This window comes from Podarcis bocagei, assembly GCF_964188305.1.
Source record: "Podarcis bocagei genome assembly, chromosome: 7".
Taxonomy (NCBI): domain Eukaryota; kingdom Metazoa; phylum Chordata; class Lepidosauria; order Squamata; family Lacertidae; genus Podarcis; species Podarcis bocagei.
Window position 1 is genome coordinate 16,281,408 of NC_138132.1, and position 20,772 is coordinate 16,302,179.

General features: G+C 42.6%; 1 protein-coding gene across 3 annotated transcripts; it reads left to right on the forward strand.

Annotated features, from left to right (window-relative positions):
* The first annotated feature begins 683 nt into the window (after positions 1-683).
* LOC308590151 (phospholipase A2 inhibitor gamma subunit B-like) lies at positions 684-20,772 on the forward strand. Of its 3 annotated transcripts, none has more exons than XM_081199912.1 (6): positions 684-702; positions 7,261-7,365; positions 8,745-8,864; positions 16,725-16,880; positions 18,094-18,228; positions 20,499-20,772. In XM_081199912.1, exons 2-6 carry the CDS (start codon positions 7,317-7,319, stop codon positions 20,645-20,647), a joined length of 609 nt encoding a protein of 202 aa, XP_081056038.1. In that variant the 5' UTR covers positions 684-702; positions 7,261-7,316; the 3' UTR covers positions 20,648-20,772. The 3 variants fall into 3 exon arrangements, with proteins under 3 accessions (XP_081056038.1, XP_081056037.1, XP_081056039.1); XM_081199911.1 differs by lacking the exon at positions 684-702 and adding an exon at positions 2,292-2,382; XM_081199913.1 differs by lacking the exons at positions 684-702; positions 7,261-7,365 and adding an exon at positions 7,612-7,717.

Below are 20,772 nucleotides of genomic sequence, written 5' to 3' on the forward strand. Positions count from 1 at the left end.
AATTCTCCAAGTAGTCCTTTATAAGTAAGCTGGAACTGAACTGAACTGAACTGAACTGAACTGAACTGAACTGAACTGAACAGCTCAGCCGGCCTGCTTTTATAGGCAGCCGGCTGTCAACATTTTAACAACATCAGCCCAGGGTTTCCCACCTAAATTAACTTATGTGGACCTGAGTGAAAACTATATACACGATACTCCTGGTGGCCAGGGTGAGAATTTCAATACATAACATTATTATTATTATTATTATTATTATTATTATTATTATTAATCCAGACCCTTTCTGTAGTCTTGTTATGTTGTCTTCTTTGTTGAGGTTTATAGACAGAGGCTGGATGGCCATCTGTCAGGGATTCTTTTGCTATGATTCCTGCATTGTAGGGGGTTGGACTAGATGACCCCTGGGGTCCCTCCCAGCTATACAGTTCTATGATTCTATTACTCCTGGACCTCTTAAAAAGTACCCACCACATACACTCCCATTGGAACAAGTTGTTTCTAATGGATTTTAAATGCAGTCGTACTGTTTGCACTAATTTTCTAGGCAGGAAATGGATTTGATTTTCACCCCAATAAAAAAAATGTTGAATTAATGTTTGAACATTTTAATGTGTTTGTTCCCTGCAGCTTGAACTCTCTGCCTGCACCCAATGCTGACTAGGAAAATAGAGTAACAGTATTCTAAATGAAGTTGCTCGTGTGAGTTTCCGCCTTTAATCTGGGTTGGTACTCAGACCAGATATAGATCTTGCTGAGAACTAGATTTTACTTACCCTAATAAAAACTGCTACCCACACTACCTTTGTACTAGATCCGAGTGTGCTCTTTCAGGCTGTATCCAGATTGGCATGGCAATTACAAGCATTAGTCGAGAAGACTCAGAATAGGGAAATGTCCACTGTTAGTTCTAATCTTTCTCAGAATCACCATTCCGCTCAAAAATCCCTCCCTATGAGACCCTAGATCAGGCGTGCAAAACCTTTTCCAGTCCCAGGGTCTTATTTTCTTCTGGGCAACCTTCTGGCAAATGCCAGTTTGTGGGTGTAGCCAGAGACAAAAGTGGTCAAAGCAATGGATGTGGATTTTATCTTCCTACAGTAGGCTAGTTTCTACATATTATCTTACACTCTGTCCTCCAGCCTGGGAAGAGGTGAAGTTGGGCCAATGAGGGTATGGCCAATGCGATTTGTGGCAATGTAGGAAGTTCCCCTACACACTGTGCTGAGTGGAGTGGGCCCAAAATTGAGAAGATCCATAACTGAGAAGATCCATTTGGGGGCGCCAAATGTTGGCTTCGCACAAAGCGCCATATTACAAAAGCATACCCTCCACCGTCCCACTGATCAAAATCGGGACGCTTGGGTTTTTTTGGATCCTGAGCTCTCGTGGGAGCCAGCTGATTCCCACAAGAGTGTGTGACCAAGAAATGAGTGACTTTTGGTCCAGTGCTCTGGTGCAAGCCAATGGACTCGAACCAGAGTGCCAGACCAAAAAATGGAAATTCTGGGATCCAGTCAGAAGCTTCTGCAATTCCGGGATGTCCCACTTAAATCAGGATGATAGAGCAGTATGCAAAAGATTACCAAAGTCCACCCATGTTACGGCTTGGGGAGATTTCTGAGGACCAGACTGGAAGGCCTTATGGGGCCACATTTGGCCCCACAGACCTGAGGTTCCCCACCCTAGCCCTAGACCCTCTGGGAGTCCCTGTTTCTTTACTTAGTTGTTTCACAGTGCTGAGAAAACCCTAGAATTATGCGAGAGCTACCATACGTCCGGACATTATCAGGATTGACTTCAGGGGACAATTTCTGAAATGTGGCACTTTGTCCTGGATCTTTGGCAAATTGTGGTTTTTGGCATTTTTGAAAGAAAAAGAAAAAGCTCTGTAAATCAAGTGTGGGGAACCTTTGACCCTACAGATGTTCTTGAACTGCAACTCCCATCGGCCCCTGCAATTTGCAGTTCAGCAGCAACTGGAGGGCCAATGGTTCTCTACACATGCAGTAAAGGAAAGCCTCTTGATAGAGTTGCCCACTGGTTTGATTGAAAAGGAAAGCTATAGCATGTCAGGCATATTATGATGGTAGGAGAGCCTTCCAAAAATTAAATAAATGTGTTTTTCATAGTTCAAGGATTTAGAATAGTCAACAAGTTTATAGAGTAAAAGCTAAGGTCAAGGAGTGTAAGGGTGGTTTTGTAACAGTGCAAGCTGGTATAGGAAAATGTCAACACATGACTGGTAGGGATCCTAGGATAAACGTCCTATAAAAGGTCCCATGTTAGTCTGTGCAGGAACTCTCTCTCTCGCTCCCTCATCTTTTTAATCCTCAGGCTCTCCTACCATCTGAGACCATCTACACACAGCTTTAGGCTCTGGTAAGAAGTTGCCTACTAACTGGCTTGATCCACCAGTCTAGTAAGGTTTTGTGCTATGGTGGGATATGTTACTTAATATTTACAAAGTTGTTCGATTATTAGACTATGGAGATGCATGTTTGAAGTTGTTGTTGTTGTTATGTTGTTGTTTAATCATTTAGTCATGTCCGACTCTTCGTGACCCCATGGACCAAAACATGCCAGGCATTCTGTCTTCCACTGCCTCCCGCAGTTTGGTCAAACTCATGCTGGTAGCTTCGAGAACACTGTCCAACCATCTCTCCCCCCCCCCCAATTCTTTTTATTAATTTTCAGTAACCAAACAACAAAGAAAAAGAAAAACAAATAAACACACCAAAGAAAAAAGAAAGCATCAATCAAAACACAAAGGATAAACAGACCAAAAGACAGACATTAATTAACAACAAATAATGGTTGACTTCCCTCCATCTCGGTTTTAGGTTATGTAAAATAATAGTTCCATTCTGCAGTTTTCATTTTGTATCATCTACACATCACAAGGATTATGTTAAACCCACTGTGATTTTTAAATCTCTAGAATTTGTTTCCATATATGTTATAAATTTGGTCCAATCGTCAATAAACTTTGTCCCTTTCTGCTGTCTGATATTCTGCGTCATTTTTGCCAATTGTATATATTCAAATAATTTAATTTGCCAACTGTCCAACCATCTCATCCTCTGTCGTCCCCTTCTCCTTGTGCCCTCCATCTTTCCCAACATCAGGGTCTTTTCCAGGGAGTCTTCTCTTCTCATGAGGTGGCCAAAGTAGTGGAGCCTCAGCTTCAGGATCTGTCCTTCCAGTGAGCACTCGGGGCTGTTTTCCTTAAGAATGGATAGGTTCGATCTTCTTGCAGTCCATGGGACTCTCAAGAGTTTCCAGTATGATGGAGCAAAACCAATGCTTTTTAAAATGGTGAAGAAAGCAATAGAAAAGCATTCTGTGTATGTCATCTTAGGGCTGATTAGTATAGGATTCCAGATGTCACTGGGGCCTTTCAAAAGCCCTTTCGGATGCCTTTTTGAAATCTTACTGTGGGGGGAGAAAAAGAAATTAAATAGTTTGGGGAATCAATAATTGCTAATCCTTAGGAACACTTGGCCCACCCTGGAACTATCCCTGAATTAATCTGGGAATTGGGCTAATGTTGAGGGTTTTTTTAATATATTAAAAAAATCCCAATTAAACATGTGGTTGGGATGGGGGCAGGGAAAGGAGGAGAAACTATGCCTCCAAGAGTAGGAGGGTTCAATCCTGCAGGAGTTGGTTTCTTCAATGCCTTCCCTATGAGGAAAATGCTGGTTAAGGAAATCTGTGCCACCTTGACAGCCCTGGGCAACCTGATCTGGGACTGTCTTGTCCTGACATGGCCCAAAGCTGGATCCTCCGAAACAGCCTGATTTGGTTTGGGCACAAGTTAATTTAAGTACATTATTTTAAACATTTTAAACATAGGGCAATAAAAGGCACATGTCAATTTCATTGTAGTATTGTTGCCCCTATACCCTGGCAAACTGGGAAGCTCTGCAGTTTGTCATTTGCACTATGCTTTTGGCTTGTTCCAGTTATGAAAGAGCTTGGGGGAGGGATCACAGCGAGGAAGCTCATTTATACTAGGGTTGCAATATTTCCTGACACTTGTGAAGTTGTTGAGCTTTTTTTAGGAAGCCCCCCCCCCAAAAAAAAGAAAGATAGATTTTGGAGCTGTTTCTGCTGACATTTTGCCAATTTGGCAAAGTTCCCCCGATGCCATTTTTACACCCAAAAGCCAGGACATGTCAGGAATTTTCCTGACGTATGGCAAGCCTAATTTATACCATTGTGCTATCAATATGTCTATACTCCTTGGGTTGAAGTGTCAACTGCATGCTAGCCTTAAATCCCTGATGTAGAGTACATGCTACTTTTCACAGTACAAAGCCTTCAGGTAGGGATGGATGAGAAATTTGACCCATTTTGCATTTGCAGCTGAACCTATCAAATCCACACTTTCTGAACTGAAATACAGTGGTACCTCTGGTTAAGAACTTAATTCGTTCTGGAGGTCTGTTCTTAACCTGAAACTGTTCTTAACCTGAGGTACCACTTTAGCTAATGGGGCCTCCCGCTGCCGCCGCGCCTCCACCATGCAATTTCTGTTCTCATCCTGAAGCAAAGTTCTTAACCCGAGGTACTATATCTGGGTTAGCAGAGTCTGTAACCTGAAGCGTCTGTAACCCGAGGCACCACTGTACAGCCACCCTTCAAAATCTGCAACTCATCTGAATTTTGCAGTGCAGTTCTCAAGTTGAATAACGTTAGGGGAAAATATGCATGGAAATAATATATTAGTGAAATGGCTATTCAAACATATATTACATTTGAAGAACATGCATGCAGAAAAATCCATATATTAGGCAAGACCCACAGACTCTGGCTGAGTGCCAGGAAAACTATGGGGTCTTGCCAACTTTTGTTACATGAGGTTCTGGACTGGATCTGGGCAGAGGAAAGTTAAGGTAAGGAGGAGGGGGGAACACACCTCCCTGGAAAGACATGAACAGCACTAAAAAACATGGGTTCTAGGCTTGTTGGAGCACTGAGAAGGAGCAGGAATTAGGGGTAGATAGGAACGTAGTGTTTCGTGTTACAGAGTCCCCTGTAAGACTCTTATTACTTGACCAACTTCAAAGTAGCAGGGGGCTATCTGGAAAATTCTACTTCATTGTGAGATGATGAATAGAAAGCAGGAAGGAATTTGGTGCAAGACAAACAAATTCCACCCTCCAACCCGCCACTATGATTGCTGTGTTGTTCAACTTCAGGAATTTATCAGAGGATGCTCTCATCAAAATTTGTCCAAATACAGGATGTGCAACTGCAAACTAGTTGGAAATCTCTTGTGTTTCACCAGGGTTTAATGTAAAGCAGAAATGCATGTGTATTGTGTGCCTAGGACCCTCGTACCTACAGGACCGCCTCTCCTGGTGTGCCCCATGGAGGACCTTAAGGTCCATAAATAACAACACTTTGGAGGTCCCAAGCCTCAAGGAGGATAGATTGGTTTCAACTATGGCCAGGGCCTTTACAGCAGTGGCCCCGACGTGGTGGAACACTCTGTCACAAGGGACCAGGGCCCTGCAGGATTTGACATCTTTCTGCAGGGCCTGCAAGACGGAGCTGTTCCGCCCGGCCTTCAGCTTTGACTCACTCTGACCCCTTATATGGGATTTGGTATATAAATTTTCCCTTGGCTTTTTTTGCTGGCCCATGTAGGATAGCTGGCTCGGGTGAATATCTGATGTTTCCTCCCTTTATGGTCTTGTTTTATGGGCTACTACTAAAATGAGGCTGCATTTTAAGCTGTATTTTAAGCCATATTTTAATTAACTGGTTGTTGTTGTTGTTTTGTTTTTTTCTATTACATTTTATTGTAATTCATATTTGGTGTTAGCCACCCTGAGCCCAGCCCTGGCAGGGGAGGGTGGGGTATAAAAAAAATATTATATTATTATTATTATAAAATGTGCCACAGTGAGTTGAATGAGTTCCGTGTTTATTCAAACACTCCCAGAAAGTTTACTTTGGCTAATCATTCACTGCAGATCTTCACATGCTCCACCTTGAGAGGTCCCTGTTGTCCTTCTTCCATGTCCCTGAACTCTGGCAGGCTTTTGGCTCCACTGTAATATACAGAGCTGTCAAATAATAAAAAGAGAGACTCTTAGCCCATCTAGCATTGTCTACACTGAGTTTAGAGAATTGGATGTGGTCATACAGGCATAGGAACAGACTATGCAAGCCTTGGTGATCTGCTGATCATTGGTGCTTCAAAGAACTGTGCTTGGAAGACATCACTGATCAGCAGTGCCTGCAAACTGCTTTTGCTCCAGCCTTGTCTCATATAAGATGCCTTGGCAAGTAGACATGGCTTGGTCTAAACAGCATCATAGGTGAGATTGGAAGGCTTGACAGAATCAGACCAACAGGACAGAGGTTGCTGACCCCTGGTCTACATTGATTGACAGCAGGTCTTGGGGGTTTCAGAAGGGGGGTAGTCCTAGCCCTACCTGGAGAGTGGCATATGGGCAACTCTCCCCCCCCCCAGCAAACAAATTGATGTTTGTCTTTAATCTGTTAACTTTTTATCATAAACTTTTTATGATTTTATGTTTTTATATCATTGTAAACTGCTGTGATATATATTCATGATACAGCAATATATATATATATATATTTAAATTAATACAGTGGTACCTCAGGTTACAGACGCTTCAGGTTACAGACTCTGCTAACCCAGAAATCCTACCTCAGGTTAAGAACTTTGCTTCAGGATGAGAACAGAAATTGCGCAGCGCCGACGCAGCGGCAGCAGGAGGCCCCATTAGCTAAAGTGGTGTTTCAGGTTAAGAACAGTTTCAGGCTAAGAACGGAACTCCGGAACGAATTAAGTTCTTAACCCGAGGTACCAGTGTAAATAAATAAGTAAATGATACTCCACTGGAGGTTTTCACGCTGCAGTAATCTGACATAAAGCAAAAGTTGATGTAGTGATTTTGAACCCTTTTGAACAAAAACCAAACTCTGAATTCCCGACATGTCTTTTGCATCTAATGATGAGAGAAATGCTATGGCATGCCACCTTTGTTAATCTAGTGTTGGTTTTGTCACTAGAAATGGTTTTCTAACTGAGCTCGGAGCTAAAATCTTGCCCCAAATATGAATTCACAATAGCCATATGGGATTCTAATATGGCAACTACAGTCACTGCTTTCCCAGATGGGCAATATAACTGTTTGGTCATGTTTTGGATTGTGCTCCTGCTGACAAGCTTACTCTTCTTGTTTATTGCTCTGAATGGTTTTGCGGCTACCTCAGGCAACACGGATAAATATTTTGTCCAACCACTCTTGCACCGTGTATTTCCTATCACCATGAAAGCTGTCCTGGAACTCTTCTTCTTCACTCTGCTTCTTACTATAGGTAAGAAATGTTTCAATGTCCCATAGGAAAGGGAATTGTTCCATTAGGATCAATGGAGGCCAAGCTAGATGTCATTTGATGCCACCTCATTGGTGTGAATATCCAGAATAGCTTCACAAGATGGGTGGGCTACTGGATATGACTGGTTAGCTGGATCCTTACCTCCACCACATGGGCCAAGTCAGACAGGGCTCCCCACTTGCCTATCACCTGATATCACAATGGCATCAAGTGACCTGCTTTCGCCTGTATGAACCATCTGGTGATAGTTGTGGTTTGCAAAAGTTCCCTGAGGGCAGGGATCAGCTGGAATCCCTTGAAGGTGTTTAGATAATGTCTACAGAAGCTTAAGGTAAAGGTAAAGGGACCCCTGACCATTAGGTCCAGTCGTGACTGACTCTGGGGTTGCGGCACTCATCTCGCTTTATTGGCCGAGAGAGCCGGCATACAGCTCCCAGGTCATGTGGCCAGCATAACTAAGCCGCTTCTGGCAAACCAGAGCAGCACACAGAAATGCCGTTTACCTTCCCGCCGGAGTGGTACCTATTTATCTACTTGCACTTTGACTTGCTTTTGAACTGCTAGGTTGGCAGGAGCAGGGACCGAGCAACGGGAGCTCACCCCGTCGTGGGGAATCGAACTGCTGGCCTTCTGATCGGCAAGTCCTAGGCTCTGTGGTTTAACCCACAGCGCCACCCGCGTCCCTTAGAAGCTTCCAAAAGGCTTCGGTCAGATTTCCAGCGGGCACCACTGGGATTCAGTGCATTGCATTGTTCATCGATCCTCTGCATGGCCAGCTAAACCAGAATAAATTGTGCGAAATGATTACAGCAGGGGTGGCCAACTCCCAAGAAACTGTGATCTTCTCACAGCTAGAAACTGACAGTGATCTACCCCCTTTTTGGGGGTTCAGGCCGAAGTTGTTGTTGAGCTTTTTTTAGGGAGGAAAGCCCCCTTTTTTTGGGGGGTGCAGGGCAAAAATGTTGAGCTTTTCTTAGGGGAGCCAAAGTTGTTGAGCTTCTTTGGGGGGAGCCAGTGATCTACCACAGGTGGCCAGTGATCTACCGGTAGATCACTATCTACCTGTTGGACATGCCTGGATTGCAGAATGCAGAATGGAAAAGAAATTGTACACATTTGCTCAGTTTGCATAACTGCTATTGATCACAGAATTGGAGTTGTCTGTCTGTCTGTGTGTAGCAGATTTTTCTACAGAGTCTTCTTTCTAGGCACAGGCTCCTGATGTCTAGAAACAGCCACAGGTGGTTTAGAGGGACATCACTTTAGCTGCCAATGGGTGGGTTTTGCCCTTTTATTGAATTTAGAATTCTATCTGTCCCATATACTTTAGCTTGCTTTTTTTTGCTTCCCGCATCCAGGTGCCTCGCTGGACTGTGAAACTTGCATGGTCTTCAACACCGACAATATTGCGTGCCAGAAGAAGACTTGTGACGCTGGGCAAGATACTTGTGTTGTTGGTGTGAGCAAAACCTCAGTAGGTGGGTGAGAGAGATCATAAGCAGGCCCTGACAGTGAATTGGCCACAGGTCCTATGCAAGCTACATGGGCTTAAGAGCTGAAGATGCCTTATAGTGAGCTGAAGGTGCCTTATCCCCCTGCTCCAAGGTCCACCTGTGGGAACTGTTAGGTTGGTGAGTGCCAGAGACAGGGCCTTTCTTTGTGGGGGACCCACATCTCTAGAATATCCTCCCCAAGGAAATACATATGATCATCTTTTTTTCAGTCTTTCGGAAGGCCTTGCGGGCTTTCTTGTTTCAGTCCACATTCCGGTAATTGGCTGGAACACTGTCTTAATGATGGTTTCTTCCACCACCACTAATTTTAAAGCTTTTCTTTTGGGACTTCCGGTGGTGCGCGTCTCCGAGGCGAGAAGGGATTCGGCCAGGAGCACGAACCCAGTCCGGTAAACGGGTGGCAAGGGGGGTGCTAGAGGGCGAGAGCACCCCAGAAACACGTCCGGAGGGTGTCCGGAGTTACAGGGAGCCAGCAGAGACCGGTTCGCATCGCTGCAAGGTAACCCTGAGAGGTGAGGAGACAGCGGTGTTGAGCAGCAGGTCCTAGGCAGCCATTTCCTCCCACCCGAACAGCGGACAGCCCAGTCCTCGCTGGAGATTAGCGCCCCGCTCCAAGAGTAAGAAACCCGGGAACGGATTCAAGGGTTGGTCCAACAAGCTCAAAAGCAGGGAAGAAACTGTAAGCTGGAAAACAAAACCCGGGGAGAGAAAAAGCGAAGCCTCTGAGGTTCAGCCGCTACCAGGGGTCGGCAGAACCGCAAATAAACTGCAGAGCATAGACAAATATACTGAGCTGCCACCAGTGTTTATTTTGTTTCCCTGAAAGACTTCCAAAAATAAACAGCTGACCCCCCCCAAAAGGAGGTGTTTTAACAGGGAACAGAAGATGCAGCTACTACTTTAAAACCCAATCGTTGAAACAGAGGGACGCTGAAACGCCATTTTTTTTCCGCAGGACGCTTAGCGGAAAGCGGAAAACGGAAGGGAAGCGCCAGAAGCGCCATTAGAGAGAACAGAAAATACGGAACATACAATCTATAACTTATTAAAACGGACGTACCTGTTCTGCGAATATACCTGATCTGAGAACTTTGTGGAGGTGTTCCTGTCCATCTACTCAATAATCGGAAACGAACAGGCAATAATCTCCCTCTTCGGGTTGCTGGACTGCCCGAACTGCCTGTGCAGCGTGCTTGTCTTCATAGTCAGACAGTAGCAGAGAGAGCCATCTAGTGGTCAAAGTATTTATTGCGACCAGACTTTCTATTTTGACATCCCCTTCTCTATCTGTCTTTTTTGCCCTTGCGGTCCCTCCCCCCGCCCGGTCTCCCTTGGTTTCTCCGTCCCCCTTGTGTCCCCTTTTCCCCTCCCTCCCATCCCCTACTACCTTTCTTCTATACGGTTTCTTGTAGGTAAAAGATATAAGGACTTCTGATGGGGAATTTCCCCATATGACAACTGCCACTTGTTAATTACAAAATAGATCCTCCTGACAAAATTTCCAAGAACTCACTGCACAGATAGGAGAATTTATACCTCACACCAGCGCTAACATAAGATTTCCAACTTCCCGAACTTTTTGAACTTTCTGGAGTCTAACTTTTTGAACTAACCTGAATTTTGAAACTCAGGATAATTATTGATACCCCCGAGGCTGCAGCATGGTGGAATGAAATAAGACAATCTTTTTGGAATTTATAGACTGCGAAGGGACTGTTAACTGAGTTGAATTCTGTGTAATCCAAAGACTGTTAATTAAGGGTTGGGACTAACAAAGTATACAGGTAATTGTTCTAGGAGCGCTATAAGTATATTGTTTTCTAAGTTTGGGCTATCCTCCAATTTAAGAATGTCAAACACTGGGAAAAGACCTGAAGGGGGAACGCCAGCGGATAGGAAGGGATCAAAGCAAGAAGGGGACTTCAGAGCAGAGATATTGAGAATGTTTGCGGAGATAAAAGAGAGTGAAAAAAATGTGGAGCGTAAATTAGAACAAGTAGAACATAGAATTGGGGAAGTGGATAAGAAGTTAGATGAAACAGTCAGTGAATTGAAAAGTCAAATGAAAGAGGTATTTAGGAGGACACAGACAGTGGAGGAAGGTCTGAAAAAGACAAAAGTAGAATTGAAGGAAGTAAGACGTGAGGAAGAAAGAATTAAAGCTGAGATACTGGGTTTAAATAAGAATCAAGAGGATTTAAAAGACTGGATTGCGATGAATGAACTAAGACAGAGGGAGGCTAATCTAAGGATGAGAGGTATACCGGAAGCCCAAGGGGAAAATATAAAGGAGAAAATAACAGTAGAATTAGCCCTCTGGTTGGAATTACCAAGAGAAGATGTAGAAAAGGCAATACAATCAGCTTTCAGGCTAAAAGCCAAACTCCCAAAGAATAAAAAATTCACAGGGGACTGCTTAATTATATTCAAAGATAAGGAAATAAAAGATAAGATTCTACACAAGAGCAGAGAGAAAAGGTTAAATATTGGAGGGAATAATATAATAATTTTCAAAGATATTCCAGTTAGGCTTTTAAAGCGCAGAGACTACTACAAAGAATTAGTACAGATACTCAAAAGGAATAATATCGAGTTTAAGTGGGAGTTTCCGGAAGGCGTCTCCTTCACATATAGGAGTAAAAGGCAAAAACTGACAAACCCAGGAGAAACAGACAAATTCTTAAGGAAATATAAAGAGTTGAAACCGCAGAGAGAGGTGGGGGAGGGGGGGGCGGGGCTGGGGGGGGATTCGGGGGGGGAGGCGGAGGGGGAGGGGGGGGAAGGAAGAGGGTCTGAAGAGGAAGTTTAAAAAGAACCAACAGTCGTTTCCTTTCTTTCCTTTTCTTCTTTTTTTCTTTCTTTTTGTTTTCTTTTGCTCTCCCTCAATTAAATCGTAATGGTGTTAAAGATATATAGTTGGAATGTAAATGGGATGAATGATAAAGGGAAAAGGAATCGAATTGAGCACATTTTGAAGAAGGAAGGATTAGATATTATATGTATACAAGAGACTCACATTGCGAGGAAACACAAAAGAACTCTGATAAATCCAAGATTGGGGAATGAGTTTATATCCTCAGACCAAAACAAAAAGAGAGGAGTGGTTATTTATATAAAGAAACAAATTGAAGCGAAACTCCTCTTCAAAGACGAAGAAGGAAGGATAGTAGCAGTACAAATAAATTGGCAAGGAGAAAAGATTATAATAGTCGGAATATACGCACCCAATATAAATAAGGCAGAATTCTATGGAAGGTTGGAAGAAAGGTTATCTGACTACGCCGACGAAAAAATCATACTATTAGGAGATATGAACGGCGTGGTGTCGCTAGAATTGGACAGATTGAGGGATACAAAAGGCAAGGAGGGGAAGCTTCCAAGAACTTTCTTCTCTTTGGTCCAGAATTGTAACTTAATAGATATCTGGAGGTTTAAACACCCATTAGAAAAGCAATATACCTTCTATTCTGAACCTAATGATTCATCATCAAGACTAGACCAGATATGGGTCTCGAAAGAGTTAGCCCTAAGATCGCCACAGGTTGAGATTCAGGCCAGAACTATTTCAGACCATAACTCAATAAAAATGGAATTAAAAGAGCAGGAAAGCAGACTATTTAGATGGAAACTGAAGGACTATCTGCTAGATGACCAAGAGGTAGTAGAAAAGGCTCAAAATAGATTAAAAGAATATTTCGAAGATAATCTGGGTAATAACATAAAGCCTAAGGTGGTATGGGACGCAGGAAAGGCGGTGATGCGAGGTTTTTTCATCCAACAGAATGTAATCAAGAACAAAAAAAGGGAAAAAGGGAAAAAAGAAATCATGCAACAATTAGCAGAGAATGAGCAAAAACTAATCAAAAACCCAAAAAATAAGAAAATAAAAGAGAACATAAAAGTTTTACAATCCCAATACACAATGCTGATAAACAGAGAGATAGAATGGAAAATTAAAAGACTGAGACAGAGGAATTTTGAACATGCTAATAAAACGGGGAAAATTCTAGCTTGGCAATTGAAAAAAAGAAAGGAACAGAATACGATAAATAGGATAGTGGTGGAAGGAGAAGAGATAAACAAACCCAAAGAAATAAGGAAAGCCTTTTTGGATTTTTACGGAAAACTTTTTAGAAATACAGAAAAAAGTAAGAAGAGGGAAATAGAGAGATATTTAACATCTAAGAACATAAACAAGATCCCCACGGCAGATAAAGAGAAATTAAATGCTCCGATCGAGGTAGAGGAAATAAAAGCAATAATAAAAGATTTAAAAAATGGGAAAGCCCCAGGCCCAGATGGATTCACTAGCAGATATTACAAAGAGATGGAATCGGCTCTGGTACATCCGCTACAAGAAGTAATGAACAACATTTTGAAGGAAAGAGAAATTCCGGAGACGTGGAAGGAGGCACTGATCACATTGATTCCAAAGCAAGATTCAGAACTTGAACAAATTAAAAATTACAGGCCGATTTCCTTATTAAACGTAGACTACAAGATTTTCGCGGGAGTCATGGCAAGAAGATTTAAAGCCACTTTGATAAATAGTATCCATAGAGACCAAGCCGGTTTCTTGCCGGGTAGGCAAATGAAGGACAATTTAAGAAATATCATAAACATTATAGAATATTTAACAGAAAGGTGTGACAAACAAGGCTTACTGCTATTCGTGGACGCTGAAAAAGCGTTTGACAACGTAAATTGGGAATTTCTATTGAAACAATTGGAGCATATGGAAGTGGGCACTGAATTTTTCAACGGCATAAAAGCAATATACACGGAACAAAAAGCAAGATTAATAATAAACAACGTAGAGACGGAAGAAATAATAGTAACTAAGGGAACAAGGCAGGGATGCCCATTGTCCCCACTGCTATTTATAACAGTATTAGAGGTTCTATTAAAAACTATTAGAGACAATAAAGAAATTAAAGGTATTAGGGTAGGTAAACATGAACATAAAACCAAAGCTTTCGCGGATGACTTGGTCGTAACATTGGAAGAACCACTAGACTCAACAAAAAAGGTAATCAGAGAATTTGACCAATTTGGGGAGGTAGCAGGCTTTAAACTAAACAAAAGAAAAACAAAAATAATAGCCAAAAACATGCGGGCACCTGAAATTGAGGAATTACAAAGAGAAACAGGAATAGAGGTAACAAAGAAGGTGAAATACCTAGGGATATGGGTAACGCCAAAAAATATAGATCTGTTTAAAAACAATTATGAAACGGTATGGAAAGGAGTCAAGAAGGACATAGAAACGTGGAGTAGGCTAAGATTGTCATTTTGGGGTAGAATAGCCACAATTAAAATGTCGGTTTTTCCAAGAGTTCTGTTCCTCTTCCAAAATATTCCGATCATTAAGGGTAGTAAGACATTTAAAGCCTGGCACAGAGATATTTCCAGATTCATCTGGCAAGGGAAGAAGCCGAGAGTAAAGTTCAAAATTTTGACGGATACGAAAGAAAGGGGAGGCTTTGCCCTTCCTGACCTGAAGATATATTACGAGGCATCTTGTCTATGCTGGATAAAGACATGGATAAAATTAGAAGACGGGGAAGTGCTAGACTTAGAGGGTCACGACAACAGATATGGGTGGCACGCCTACCTGTGGCATGGGCGGAAGAAGGGCCACAAAGGATTTGGGAATCATATATTCAGGGGCCCTCTATTAGAGGTCTGGGAAAGATATAAAGAGATGCTTGAACCTAGAACACCCCAATGGTTATCCCCATCAGAGGCAATGGCCATCAAAAAGGTTAATATGGGAACCAACTGGGCAACTTACGAACAACTGCTCATGAAGGAGGAAGGAAAGTGGAAAATGAGGCCCTATGATCAGGTGAAATCTCAAGTATATGACTGGCTAAACTATCACCAAATAAATGATATGTTTAGGAAAGATGCAAAAGATAAAGGCTATGCCGACAAAAAATCTAGGTTCCAAACTGAGATTCTGGGAAGTAACATAAAAATATTGTCAAAAATGTACAAGTACTTATTGGATTGGAACTTGGCTGATGAAGAGATTAAGGTGGTAATGACCCATTGGGCTAGAGATCTTGGCCGCAATATCTATCTAGAAGAGTGGGAAAAACTCTGGAAACAACACCTAAAATTTACGGCCTGTGTGTCACTCAAGGAAAACCTAATGAAAATGTTTTATCGCTGGTACCTGACCCCGGTTAAGCTAGCCAAAATGTATGGATCCTGCAATAAATGCTGGAAATGTAAGGCAAAGGAGGGTACCTTCTACCACATGTGGTGGGAATGCCCAAAGGTTACAGGGTTCTGGGAAAGCGTATATGATGAAATGAAAAAAATGCTAAGATATACCTTTAATAAAAGACCAGAGGCGTTCCTGCTAGGTTTGGTAGGAAAGGAAATTAAGAAGAAAGATTATAAATTGTTCCAATACGCAACAACGGCAGCAAGGGTCCTAATAGCAAAAAATTGGAAGCAGGAGGGTATCCCAACAACGGAGGAATGGAGAAGCAAATTATTAGATTATGTGGAGATGGACAGGATGACATGTAAAATCAGATATACAAAAGATCAGAGGTTTGTTGAAAATTGGGAAAGTCTTACGAAATATCTGGAAAGCTTAATTGATGAACAGACAACACTAGTAGGTTTCCAAGGAGTTCTGTAAGAGGTAAAGGGTAAGGCTAAACAAAAACGGATGGATGAGAATGATTTATGGCTTTACAAAAATGGAAATGCGGATTTATTGTTTAAATGTTATTTTGGACGATTCGTGGAACGACTGAAGGAAGTCAACTCCTTTTCTTTAAGTGAATAGATATGAGTTTTGATAAAGTTTGTTATGTACTGTGACCTTTGTAAATTAATAAAAATTACGTATGCAAAAAAAAAAAAAAAAAAAAAATAAAGCTTTTCTTTTGTTGTTGTTACTGTTGTTATTTTTATTTGGTCCATCTAGAGATCACTTAGTGCCCGCAGATCTTGAAGAAATAAAGAATTCCTTTCAAAGAAATAAGCAAAAGTACATAAAAATACAATGAACACAGTTTCAGGTGATTTGCATTTTAAAAGTCCAAATACATGGATATGCAATATTTATATTTATAAAAAGAAGAGCAGAAGAAAATTACTAGGCAGCATCAGAGATCCTCCAAGTGTTCCAGTTTTCCAGGGACAGTCCCAGATTTACAGAAGTCATCCCGGTTTCTGATTTGATCCCAGAATGTCCCACTTTTCCTTAGATTAGGACACCCCTCTTTTCATTGGAGAAATGTTGGAGGGTATGGTAGGACGTCCTTATTTTCATCAGACAAATATTAGGGGGTATGGAGCTTGAGGGCCCCAAGTCAAGGAGATAAGTAACTATATAACCTTTAGAAGAAATCTGAAGGCAGTTCTGAACAGGGAAGTATTTTTAATGTTTAATGTTTCATTATGTTGTTATATACAGTATGTTGGAAGCTGCCCAGAGTGGCTGGGGCAATCCAGTAATATGGATGGGGTAGTAGTAGTAGTAGTATTTATTATTATTATTATTATTATTATTATTATTATTATTATTATTATTATCATTATTATTATCATTATTATTATCATTATTATTATTATAAAAGTGACTTTGGTAAGAGAGGGGGTGGCTTGCAGAGAGCCCAACATGAACTAGAGGACCATGAGCAGAACCAGAGAATCCCAGGCTAGGGACTCAATCAGGACTCTTAAAAACTAAATGGCCAGCGTTGGTATAGTCTTCTTGACTTACAAAGGAAGCTGCTAGGAAGAATTGGGCAGGTGAACATCTCTAATAAAGTGCTTGTGTTTCTTCCTCGTCCTCAGATGGACAAAGCATTCTGAGCTCAGTGAAAACCTGTCAGTCTTCGGACATCTGCAATCTTTTGGCACCAGTTCATATGCATTTTGGCAAGGATAGGGTAATCCAGGCAAATGGCGGCTGTTGCACAGGAGATGCCTGTATCACAGCTTCTCCTCAGTGTAAGTACAGGGCTGCTGTTTTTCTCCTGACTTCTTCTAACTCAGTGCTAGCAGGGCTACATCATGGTGTTGTGACGTAAAATAGAAGGATGCAGTCTGGGGTGGGAGTTCTAATAGCAATCGCTAAACATCTAAACCTCAAATAACAAATAGTACCCAGGAAGGCTGGTCAACCACTGCCAACTTTAGGAGTCCGAAATACCTGCATGACAGGTGGGTCAATGGGTGAAATTGGGCATGCTGTATACATTTGACATGGGAAACTGCCTTACATCAAATCATTGGTCCATTAAGCTTGGCACTGTCTATACTGACCGGTTGTGGCTCTCAATGGTTTCAGACAAGGAGTATCTCCCAGCCCTACCTGGAGATGCCAGAGATTCAACATGGGACCTTCCGCATGCAAAGCAGATGCTCTAGGGATGCTTGCTCTAACAATCACCCCTGCTTGAACGAGTAGAACCAAAGTGGGCATGGCCCATCTTGAATGCCATCTAGCTCAGTATTATTAGACTGGCTGTCAGTGGCTCTCAAGCAGGGGTGCCAACGGGGGGCGGGGACAAGGGGTGTGCAGGGGAAGGTAAACACCCTGTCTGTCAGGGACCATGCTGAGGAGGAATGGTGGGAGCCACCCCCTCCCCCTGATCCTGAATCTTGCCAGGAGCAAGAGGGCAGTGTAGATTTGGAACAGTGGTTTGCAGAGGGGCATAGTTCAGAAGGCAGAAGCTGGGAAATACTGGATGGGGAACAGCTAGAAGAAGAAGCCCTCCCCAAGGTCAAAAAGAGCTCAGAAAGTCTCAGAACAGAAAGCGCAGAGGGTACAAGCTCAGATTACAAGACACAGGAGTGACGTAGATTAATAGGGACGGAGGGGGGAGTGAACCTTAATTGGGAGCACCACTATTTCTAGAGACATGTTCTTTTCTGTGATTATTAAAACATCTAACTGGTAAGACGTTTCTATCATTGCATCTTCTTATTTACTGCCACGGGGGAGCAAGCCGATTCCCCAAAGCCTGACACTGTCCCACCAGCCAGGTCCAATTCCCCACCCCCTGGAAGGGGAGGGGAGACTTGAAGTTGAGAATACCTTGCCCTCTGGCCAAGAATTTTACGGCAGCATCGAAAGCTGAACCCAGGACTTCCTGAATCCCAGTGCAGATTCATGCCACCCGTGCTACACTTAAACTGCTGGTCTCCCTTTGCTTTCCAGTGCCACCAGTCAACACCACGACCAATGGAAAACAATGCCCTGCCTGCTTTTCTTTGGCAAGCTGCAACTCAGAAATGGTAGATTGTACTGGCTCTGAGGACTACTGCTTTGAGGTGGTCACGCAACTCATGGCAGGTAATTTATTTAATATGAAGCATTGCTTATGAGTTCTCTCCTCTTTGGGATTGGGAACCCACCTGGTGGCCACCCTGGGACCGTTACCCCACTCACCAGATTGGGAAGGGTAGCAGATTTGCACCCCCTCTCCCAGCGACCACTACCTAGCACCCTAGGGTTGCTGCAAAGTTGCCATGAGACCCTTTCCAGGGTGGAATCTACACATATATAAAAAACCATTCTGAAAATGCTTTTTTTTAAAGCATTTTTAAAAATGCATTGAATTTGCCATAAGGCTCACCATCGCCATCTGGTGTCACACTGTATACAGTGGTAACTCGTGTTACGGACGGGATCCGTCCCGGAGGCCCGTTCGTAACATGAAAAGCCCACAACTTGAAGTCTGCACAGGCGCGCGGCGCGATTTGGCGCTTCTGCACATGCATGAGCAGCAAAACCCAGAAGTAACCCATTCCGGTACTTCCAGGACGCAACCTGGAAAGATGCAACATGAAGCGGATGTAACACAAGGTATGACTGTATTGCACTTAAAACGTTTTATTTGCGGCTGTTTAGCTGACTCCCAGGTTGGCTGATGGTACTGAGTCATCCATGCCTCATTCTGAGGAGGGGTCCTTTCTGAGAACGAGGCACTGTGGACGAGGTGACCCTCGAGAGCACCCCTGCTGTTGCCCCTTTCACAAAGCAAATATGGTTTAAAGTTTAACAGCAGTAAGCTCTTGAACATTAACGGTCAGCCATTTGCTGCTTATAAAGTTTAAACAGCATTGGCTAGCACAGTGGTGAAGCAGCAACAGGACAGGCAGTCTTGGGGGCCACCTTACCTCACTCTGCAAGGAGCATACGTTCTTGAAAGACCTATATTGGCTCCCAGTACATTTCTGAGCAGAATTCAAAGTGTTGGTGCTGACCTTTAAAGCCCTAAATGGCCTCGGTCCAGTATACCTGAAGGAGCGTCTCCACCCCCATCGTTCTGCCCAGACACTGAGGTCCAGCTCCAAGGGCCTTCTGGTGGTTCCCTCACTGCAAGAAGCAAAGTTACAGGGAACCAGGCAAAGGGCCTTCTCGGTAGTGGCACCCGCCCTGTGGAACGCCCTCCCATCAGATGTCAAAGAGAAAAACAACTACCAGACTTTTAGAAGACAACTGAAGGCAGACCTGTTTAGGGAAGATTTTAATGTTTAATAGACTATTGTATTTTAATATTCTGTTGAAAGCCGCCCAGAGTGGCTGGGGAAACCCAGCCAGATGGGCAGGGTATAAATAATAAATTATTATTATTATTATTATTATTATTATTATTATTATTATTATTATTATTATTATCATTATTGTTTTGATGAGGAAGGCATTGCCAAGTGTGAAGCCCTGCAGATTCCTAGCATGCTCCTCCTGTTGCTGCTTATGCAGAGACAACGGCAACAGATGGGGGACCTGTTCTAGTAAGGAATCTGTCCTGAATATTGAGTCTTAGCATTTTACACAGATGGTTGCAAATTTTTGCAGACCCTTGCCAGCTGGGGAAATTGGCTTTTAACCTTCACTCAAGTGAGATTTGGATATATTTTGGCTGGACTCCTGCATAAAGGATGCTGCATAACAAAAGGGGCCACCGAAGAAGGCAAATGAGCCAAAACATATTTGGCACTGGCATTCCAGCTATCCAGAAAATCAGAACATTAAGAACACCCCATCCTGGCATTTTAGCTATTTAAAGAAAACATTGAAGAACCAAGAGTGCAACTGTACAGAGGGTTTATCTGTATCCAAATAATTGCATGGCTCTTTACATGTTATTGAAATATTATTTGACATATGTTCTGTTTTATCCCATTTAGTAACTGAAATACAGTATTTTTGTAGCTGATATTCAGTTTTCTGGGTTGCTGTGTCTTCCTAACTTCTTTTATTCCAAGGTTCAAGTCCTTTTTTTTATGTAGAAAAATATGTTAGCTTATTTATGGGCAGCGATAAAATTTTGTGCATATGCAGACTGATTATTAAGTTTATTTAAGTTTCCCCTTAACATTTTCATTTTACATGTATGCTTTTTTAGTCAGGTGTTTCCCTCCTTCTTTTTGTTTGTTTTAGGCATTTGTTCAAGGAAAAAGCTGAGCATTTTGGCATCATTTCAATGTATTTTGATTTTCTTCGCCACTGTGAGCATGGCAATGGAAAAGGGGCCTATAAACTGGGATGAATGAGCTTGTTTGGGCAGAAAAGACTGAAGGGCTAATTCTACCCTGATCTTTGTTTTTCCTCTTTAGGACAGTCTATGAGCACCACTCTGAAGGGCTGTACTACTGAGTCTTTCTGTACTGCAATACAAAGTGGCAAGGTGAACTTGGCCAATATTGGTGTTTCTCTTGCAAAAGCTGAATGTCAGCCAGCCAGCAGGGCTGTTCCCTCAGCGTGATCCCTACGAGGCAACAGGGTGAAGATTCTCCTGTAAGGAACCCAATGTGGAGACACAGCACCAAGGGAAACTTCCCTTCCTATTTCTATGCAACCTTCTCGGGAGCTCATCAGCTGGGTCTCTTG